This window comes from Tetrao urogallus (genome assembly GCF_951394365.1).
Source record: "Tetrao urogallus genome assembly, chromosome: 26".
Taxonomy (NCBI): domain Eukaryota; kingdom Metazoa; phylum Chordata; class Aves; order Galliformes; family Phasianidae; genus Tetrao; species Tetrao urogallus.
The window spans coordinates 1,377,571-1,386,866 of record NC_136839.1 but is presented as its reverse complement, the minus strand read 5'-3'; the positions used below and the strand labels follow the sequence as shown (position 1 = coordinate 1,386,866).

Genomic DNA, 9,296 nt, shown 5'->3' with positions numbered 1-9,296 from the left:
CCCCCTCCCGGAGCAATGGGTTCCCCATTGAGAACAAGAAGGGAAAAGAAGGAAAATTCCAGAAAGCATTTAGAAGAAGGGAAAAAAATCAAGGCCGAGGGGCACGGATGGAGTGTGTGGGGTGTGGGGGTGTGGGGAGGAGTGCCTCATTAACGAGGGGGGGGGGAGCACAAAACGCTGCAGCACATGTGTCCCCTGACGTCACCATGTGCTAATTCATTGCCTTTGCACCATCGCCGGTGAGGATAAATCCTCAGCACCCCCTGCTGTGGGATCAGCCCCCATGGAGCGGCCGTGTCACCTCTATGGGGTGAAGGAGCACGGCCTTGGGGACGCAGCTCTGTCCCCAGCGCGTCCCGTCCTTCAGTCCCCCCCGATGGTAAAGTGACACCGGGTGGGAGCTGCCCTCCCTGGGACACACAGCGGGGTGACGGTGCCAGCGGTGTCCCTGCAGGGGGGGGGGGACACACATAGGGGGTCAGGAAGGAGAGCAGAGTTGGGAGCCATCCTGGCTGTCACCTGGGGACAGGGGACGTTCAGGGTGTCCTCAGCCCGAGGTCCTCAGCCGTGTGTTGTCCGTGCAGTGTGGGCTGGATTTGGGTCCCAGTCTCCCCATGGGTGGAGGGCAGGAGACCTGGGACCCTCCGGGGACAAATCCCCCCCTTCCACCATTGCGCCTCAGTTTCCCCTGCAGGCAGCAGGCACTGGGAGGGCAGCTGTCCCTACGTCCCACTGTTTCCGTGTCCCACTGTCCCCACGTCCTGCTCTCCCCATGTCCCACTGTCCCCATACCACGCTGTCCTCACGTCCCCGTGTTCTGCTGTCCTGGTGCCATGCTGTCCATCTGTCCCTCCCCCCAAGACCAGCCCCCAGCTCAGGCTGCTGCTGGGGCTGTGCAGAGCAGGTTTTGCTTTTCCACCAGGAATTTGCTCGCAGGGCACCCAGGGGAAACTCGGGGGTTATTTTTTTCAGTCGAATCTCATTGTTCCTCTTTTCATTATTAAAACCAACACAAACTCACCGGGCGCCTGCAGGGGCTAAATTTGGTCACAGGGAAAAACAAAAATACTCCCCCCCACCCCGGAGGGATTTGCATCTCGCTGCTGCTCGAAGGCAGAGCGGCGCCCAGGGCTCCATGCAAACTGCAGCGAGGTGAGGCTGGGACGGGCAGCTGCTGGGAACTTCATTACCAGGTCCTGGGGGGGCAGAGCAGCGATGCTGGACCCCCCCCTTGGTGGCCAACCTCCCCTCAGCGCTGCCTCAAGCCATACCCAGGCCCAGGTCCTGTTTTGGGGGTGGCACTGGTGCCATTCTTGCAGCCCTATGAGTTCCACCAGTTGGGGGAAACTGAGGCACAGATTGGGAGGGGTGTTCTCCCCCCCTATGGGGATGATGCATGGCTAGGGGCTGGCTTGGGGTCTCGACCCCACCATGGCACATCCTGGTCCCAGCTGTGCGCCCCCTCTGTCAGCCACCTCTGTGCCCTGAAATCTGGGGTGGTGATGGGGGACAACACAGCACTGTAGGGAGGGGTTTCCATCCGATGGGACGGATCCTGGCTGGGAGGAGGGGATGCTCAGCACCCATGGGTGCTGTGTGAGCAGTCAGCAGCCGCTCTGGGGGCAGTGGGGGGGGGGGGGGGGACACGAGCAGACGGCTCCTTAATCTCAGGGAAGGAAGCAGGCTCTGGTTACCGAGCTGCCCTCGGTGTAAAAGGAGAGGAACAGGAAGAAAAGTCATTAACATAGCTCTGTGCCATCCAAAACCCTGCTGGTGCTCAGCCTCTCCTTTAACCCCTGCGCAGTTCCAGCCTGTGGCTGTGGGGCTCGCAGAGCACCCACACTGCTGCCCGCCTCCCCTGGGAACCACGCCGTGGTTCAGCTCTGCTTCTTCCTCCTCCTCCTCCTCCTCTTCCTCACAACCCCCCTGGGATTTGTACCCAGCCCCATGCAGGAGCTGCATGAGCGTGCAAGCAGCTGTCGTGTGCACGGCTGTGCACAGAGCTGCGTGTGTGCAGGTGTGCAAAGGGCCATTTGTTGGGCGTGCAAGATGCCCGTGTGTGCACAGACGTGCAAAGCGTGCTGAGTGTGCAAGGGGGTGCAAAGGGCAACGAGTGGGCACGCAGAGCCTGATGTGTGCATGGGTCTGCGTGTGCAAAGAGCCGCGTGTCTGCCTGCTGTGCAAAGGGCTGTGTGTGTGCACAGCATCTCAGGAGCTGCTCTGTGTGTGTGTGTGTGTGTGTGTGTGTGCACACGAGGACGGGTTGTGCAGCCTCTGCCCCCCCCCCCCCCCCCTCCTCCGTGCCAGCCCCCCCGCTGGGCCGGGGGAGTCCGTTTCATCCCCCCCCCGCCTCCCTCTGACCCCTCGCCCGATTCCTGTAGGACCCGATTTGCTTCACAGGATTCAGATCGGCCCTGAAAAGCCGCGGTTCCCTCCGGAGCGCTCGGGGGCCGCAGCCCCTGTCCGTCCTGCTTAGCGTGACGGTGACGTGGGGGTCTCGGGGCGCAGCCCCCGGCCCTTCGTCTTCGCCGGGGCGTGATGAGCGCTGACCGCGCGGGGGGGGGGGGGGACCCAGCGTGAGGCTCCTGACAGCGCGGGGATGGGGGGCAGCCTGGGGATGCGACGGAGCAGCCGCATGCGGTCGCTTCCACGGCGCGGCTGGAGCGGGCGGAGCGCGGCCATGGAGCCGGCGGTGAGGCTGCGGCTGCAGGGATTGGTGGCGCGGGTGACGTGGGGACACGGAGGTTTGGACCCCACCTGAGTGGGGCTGCGGTTGTCGGAGCCCTGGAGAAGTTGAGCTCCGGAGGGTCAGCGCTGCTCCTTCAAGTGCTGTCCTGCAGGGTTCTGTTCTACCCTGCTGGGTCCCAGCCTGACCCACTGGGTCCCGTTCCATGCCACCTCATCTGATCCCATCCCAACCTATGAGCTCCCATCCTGCCCTGTTGGGTCTCATCCCATCCCAGCTTATTGGATCCCAACCTTTCCTTTGAGGTCCCACTCCATCCTGTGGTGTCTCATCCTGTCTCATTGGTTCCCATGCCATCCCATGCCATGATTCCCATTTTGCCCCATTGGTTACCGTCCCATCCCACCCCACTGTGTCCCATCCTTTGCTGCTGGGCTCCATCCCATCCCATGCCATCTCATGGCTTCTCATGCCTTCCCATCCCATCCCATCCCATCCCACCCCATGGTTCCCATTTTGCCCCATTGGTCACCATCCCACCCCATTATGTCCCATCCTTTGCTGCTGGGCTCTATTCCATCCCATGCTGTCTCATGCTGTCTCATGGCTTCTCATGCCTTCCCATCCATTCCATCCATCCCATCCCATCCCATCCCATCCCATCCCATCCCATCCCATCCCATCCCATCCCATCCATCCCATCCATCCCATCCCATCCCATCCATCCCATCCCATCCCATCCCATCCCATCCCATCCCATCCCATCCCATCCCATCCCATCCCATCCCATCCCATCCATCTCAGCCCTAACTCACAGACTCCCACCCCATCAGAGTCTCACCCTTCCCCATCGGGTCCAACCCCACCCCCATCTCCCACCCCACACATCCCACCCTCATCTCCCAGCACATCCCCACGCTGTCCACCCCATTTGTGTGGTGCAGGGGGGGGTGACTCTCCGCGTGCCTAACGGAGAAGCCAGGCGTTAAAAATACCCATCAGGGCCCCGAGAGGCGGAAGTGGAGGTGTCAACGCCGGCAGCTCGGGGACGGGGACCGCGCTCGGGTGTCCCAGCCCCCGCGGGGACCCTCCCGCGCAGCACCTGGAGCACAGGAAAGGGCCGGGATGGCGGCACCGACAGCTGGGCACGGCACGGCGCGGCCCTGCACCCGCTGCTGAGCCTTTGGGAAATGCAAAGTGACAAATGACGCCCGGCGCGGCTGCACTGATGTGACGCGGGGCTGACACTGCGGCCTCACCGGGGGCAGCGCGCGGGAAGAGAATCCAATCAAATGTTAAAAATAGGTCAGGGGGAAGGAGAGCAGCCGGGTTAATTTCAGCTGCCAGTTAACAGCATCTGCCCGAGGCCTGCGTGGTGCAAAGGGGGGGGACGGCCCCGAAACCCCCACCCCAAATCCCCCCTGCCCCAACCCAGGGCTCAGCCTCGGATGTGGGTAGATGTTTCGGCTGTGGGTTTGTGCCAGAATGCCCCAAATTCCCCGTTCTGGTGCGTGCTTTGGGGATGCCGAGCATCTCTGTGCGCTCCTGGCGTGCAGGGCTGAGGTCCGCCTGGGGTGGCCGCGTGGTGACGGTGTCAGCAGCACTCATCCCGCAGGGTCACGGGGAGTTGATGCTGGCGGTGCGGGTGGTTGGTGTCCCCCCAGCGCCGGCGGTGATGGGTTTGGGGCTGGAGGCCAACGCGGTGACGGCCACCACCTCCTCTGCGTTCCCTCGGTCACAGAAAGAGCTCTGTGCCACCTCTGGGGACGAGCCGTCGCTGCGCCGTCCGCGTGTGGGGAGCGGTGGGTGCCGGTCCCCCCTCCATCATCGCATCACCCCCACCTCCCACCCTGGTGACGAGCGGGGATGGGGGGAACGAGGACACAGTGGGGATAAAGGGGGGGGGAGTGCTTCCAACGGGCCCCCCCCCCACACTCAATCCAGGTGACCCCGAATTTAACCCCACTTATGGCGCCGGCAGACGCTGCCCCGGACACAGATCAGCTGTGACAGCCGTGAAGTCCCCCCCGGCGGGCGCTGGCGAGGCGCTGGACGTGGCGGGGGGGCGCGAGGCCTTGTCACGGCGTGTTGGCTCCGTCACCGCCCCGCAGCAACCATCGCTGCCCTGCGCTGGGCCGGGCGGCCGCCGACCCCCGGGGGTCTGGTGGCACTTGTCTCTCCTCGGCATCGATGCCGGCGCTGGGCACATGGCAGCCGAGCTGTTCCCCCACCTCCCCGTCATCTGAGGTCGTCGGGGTTGGGAAACAGGAGGGGTCCCCAGCGTGGAGGGATGCTGAGGAGCCGATCCCGGTGTGGGGCGGTGAAGGGCTCCGAGGTGGCAGTGCCGTGGGGATGTCACCTCGTCCCTGCGCCAAGCGTGCAGGATGGAGATCCCAGGGGCAACCAATGCAGAGCCCCCAAGGCTACGGGGACGGGAGGATGAGGCACGTGGGAGCTGCCAGCTCTCCAGGAGGATCAGCTGTGGGTCGGGCAGCTGCTGGCACACCTGGGGCGTGCAGAGAGCTGAGAGCGGGCAGCAGCTGCAGGGGAACACGTGGCCGTGCAGCTGGGGATTCACGTGGGCGCAGTGTGGGGAGGTGAGCGCTGGTCCCACGCTGGGCACCGCAGGGGGATGCGGGCACCCGGCACGGCCAGAAGGAGCTGAGCTGATGGCCGGCAGCCCTGCCTGCTTTGCGGGGAGATGGGGACGGGGAGCCGTGCCCACACTTCAGCTGCACCGCGGGGCCAAAGGTTTCCTCCTGCCGTGGGACGAAGGACGTGGGCTCAGCCCCCACTGTCCCACCCGCTGTCCCCGTCCCCCGGCCAGGCAGCCCCCCCATTTCTTATAAACGCCTCTGGTGGTTCTCCCCCGTGACACAGCAGCTCTGGGGCTTGTGGTTAAACCCCAGGGCTTCGGCTTTGACTCACACCGGATCCGCGGCACAGAGGGGCCTTTCAGCGCCCACGGCTGGAAAGAAACGCTCACCAGCAGGGAGCACCGGGCGCTTCCTCGCAGAGCCATTTCCTATAAACCCAGAGGAGGGGAGTGGGGTCCCAATCCTGGCTGCTGCTGCAGCCCCTGTGGTGAGTAGGGGGAGCTCAGGGCGTTTTGGGGACCGGCGTGGGCACAAACCCAGCGAGAGCGTGGAGCCCCTCATCTTGGGGACAAATCTGACAGAAGGATTGAATGGAGGTGGCAAAGTGACGGCTCAGTCCTTGGTAGACATCAGAGAATCCCCTCCTTGGCTGTCACTGCTGTGCTGCCTGCATGGAGCCAGACCCTATGGCCCCTATGGCCCCTTTGATCCCAGATGGTCCCCAATAGCCCCAGTGGCCTCAATTGTCCCTATGGCCCCGATGCCCCCATGGTCCCCGATGGCCCCAATGATCCCAATAGCCCCAAGTGCCCCTACGGTCCCAAGGTTCCTAATGGTCCCAATGGTCCCCAATGGCTACGGGGACCCAGGTGCCACAGCCCCTGCAGGAGGGATTGGAAACAAACCAAAGCAGTGAGGGCTGCTGCTTTTTTTCCCCTTAGCAATAGAAACATTGAGCAAAAAACAAAACAAAAAAAACAACCCGAAAGCCTGCTGGAAAAAGAAACCTTTCAGGCAGCCCAAAATAAGAGGGGTTTTTTGATGGGAAAATAAAGTTGTTTCATAGGAAACGCAGAGCTGTGACCCACCGTGGGGTGAGGGGGGGGTGGCACGGGGTGGGGGGCACAGGGCACATGGCAGGGGCTGTGTGTACCTGTGGGGCGTCCCGATGGGGATGGAGCAATGCTGGGGGGGGGGGTGGATGGTGGGGAGGGGGGAACATCTGGGACTGAAGGGCACCGCTGGGAAAAGGGACCCCATGGTGGATCTGTGCCCAAATCGGGTGGGGAAAGCGAGGCGTGGGATGGGGGGGGGGGGGTGAAGGAGGGTCTCGCTGGGGGTCTCACACACCGTGCTCCGGGTGTTCGGAGCTGTTGGGGGCTCGGCGTGGGGTGCAGCATCGCCATGGGGCGGGGGTCCCCAACCCTCCCCCCCCCCCCCGGGCTTCACAGCTGAGTCAGCGGCCGCCCCCGGGGGACGCGGCCATGGGATGAGTAACGGCGATGGCACCGCCGCCGCTGGGGATTTATCACGTGATTTCACAAAAAGAGAGACCGGGCTGGGGGTGGGGGGGGGGACAACGGGGGGGTGGAGGGCATCCCCTGTGCTCCCAGATCCCCCCCCCCCTCCCGCCCCAGCATCGAGAAGCAGGGACGGAGTTTTGGGCACCGCTCACCGCTGCGTGGGACCCAAACGCGCCCCCTGTGCGGGGATCAGCCCCCAGCCCTTCCAGCTTTAATCTTTTCTTTCGGGGACCCCCCCCCTTTTCCCCGCATCCCATCCCGCTCCCTGAACCCCGGATCCCGGTGCTCTGCCCCCCAAAACTCCCCCCCCCTTCCCTTCCCCGCACCCCTAAAGCTGCAGCAGCAGCAGCAGCAGCAGCAGCAGAGATCGGCGGCGATAACGCGGCGCAGCTGCCGCGCTCTCACAGCCGTATCTGCTTCACACCATCGCCGCGGCTCCGGGCGCAGCCCCGGGCGGTGGGGAGCAGAGCCGGTTCTCCCCCCCCCCCCCCCTTGTCCCCCCCCTCCCCGCTGTACGCTGCACCTCCCGGGGAGGGGATGCAGAACTCATCACGGAGATGCGTTCTGCTGCCGGGCACGGTTTGCACCCCCCCCCCACCCCCCTAAAAAAAAGGCAAATTTGGGGCGGTTTGGCTCTGTTTGCACACCTCTGCGGGGCACCAAGTCGGCTGGACCCCCCCTTCCCTCCTCCCCTACCCCAGGGATCTCCCATAGCCTTTGTGCACACAGGGTTACTGCAGGCCCTACAAAAGCACACAGAGGGAGAAGCGTCGGCGCTGGCGATGCCAAGGAGGTGCGAACCCATCCGTCACCCCAATGCTGTGCTGTGGGGATTCCCCCCCCCCCCGTGCCCCCACCCCACACACCTCACCTCACCGCTTCCTCTGCGCTCTGCCCCCACACACAGAGCTCTCCCAATGGCTGCAGGCAGTTTCCTGACCCCTCTGCCCATCCCATGCCACGGGGATGGGGCAGAGCTGACTGCCGGGTGCCCCCCACCCCCAAAAAAGCCTCGGTGATGCTCAGCACAGTGAGCAGCTCAGGGCGGAGGCCTCACAACACACTCATAGCTCTCCGATTTGGGACAAGCCCCCCCCACGGCCCCACTCCCTGCATTGGGACCCTCCGAAAGGCAGCGACCCGACGTTGCTTGGCCCTACAGTGCTGAGGCTTGGCTGTGCCACCACCCCAGGGCTGGCGGTGGCGGTTTGGGGTTTCTTTGTCATTGTCCTATTTCTTCTCGCCCGCCCCAGCACTTAAACCTGAAACATCAACCGCCGCGCTGGGAACGGGGCCGCGTTTGTAGGTGACACACAACGGGCACCCCAAACCCGTTCACCCCCAGCCGAGCCCCACGGGGACACTTCACCCCATCCCCCCCTTTCCAACGTGGGGACGAGAAGAGAAGGGGACAGCAGTGGCACCCGGCAGTGTGTGGGTTTTATTGGGGGTCGGTGCCCTCCGGGTGCCCCGGGGTGGTGCGTGCGGCACAGGGGGACATGCAGCATGGGGCAGAAGGGGGGATGAGGGGGGGGAAATGGTGCCATGTGCCCCCTCCCGGCATCGGGGGCCACACGGAGGAGTTGAGGTAGATCGAACGTGGGGGTGTGGGGCAGGGGCCGGGGGGGGAAGGGGGGGGGCCGATGGCTGCGGGGCTCGGTGCAGCGGTGCGGGACGGCCATGCTGCGCCACGGCCATACGGGTTTTGTTTCTCAGCAGCATCGTTGTGGGGAGAAGGGAGAAGTGGGGGGTAGGAGGAGGGGGGGGGGGGGATGCTTTTCATGTAAAAGATCAGAAAGGTGCTTGAAACCGGTGGGAAGAAGTGGGGGAGCGAGAACAAGCAGCCCCCCCCCCCCCCCCAACCCTGAACCAACTCTGACCCCAGGAGCCCAGGGAGGGCAGCCCTCTCCTCACTGCTGTCTGGGGGCCGGATCCAGGACCCGGTCCCTCAAATCCTCCCTGAGATCAAGCAGAGAAACCCAACAGTGTGTGTGTGTGGGGGGGTCCCCGGCCCCAGCCCTGAGCATCCCGGGTGAAGCATCCAACTGTGCCTGGGATGCAGAGAGGGGGCGAGCGGGGAAACCCACCTAAACACAGGGGGGCACACGGCTCCCCTGGGCTCGGTCCTTCCACAGCTGCTGCACACCTGGAGGCAATTCGGAGCCGTGCTGCTCCGCCAGTTCTCATGCAGCATCCAAAGAGGGGAGGGGGCAGCCCGCGGGTGGGGGGCAGCCTCAGATCTTGCTGTTCTCCAGGTGCGAATCGATGTGCTTTATCAAAGCATCGTCTGGGTAACCGATGGGGAAAGCCAGCTGGCACAGCGGGCAGCTCCGGATCTCCGAGTCCACCGTCTCCAGCAGCAGCTGTGGGCACAGGGGCTGCTCTGAGCCCAACCACCCTGCAGGGCCGAGCCTCCATCCCCATCACCCCCCATCCCCATCACCCCCCATCCCCATCACCCCCCATCCCCATCACCCCCCATCCCAATCA

At 64.3% G+C, this 9,296-nt stretch overlaps 1 protein-coding gene across 1 annotated transcript in view; it reads right to left on the bottom strand.

Moving 5' to 3' along the window:
* Window positions 1-9,040: 9,040 nt before the first annotated feature.
* The window catches only part of TBKBP1 (TBK1 binding protein 1), a gene marked incomplete at both ends in the record, with an annotated part of 9,346 nt that continues 9,090 nt past the window's right edge, over window positions 9,041-9,296 (bottom strand). Inside the window, one exon of the mRNA XM_079547316.1 lies at window positions 9,041-9,169. Coding sequence (XP_079403442.1) covers window positions 9,041-9,169 — 129 coding nt within the window. The remainder of the gene's footprint in view (window positions 9,170-9,296) is intronic.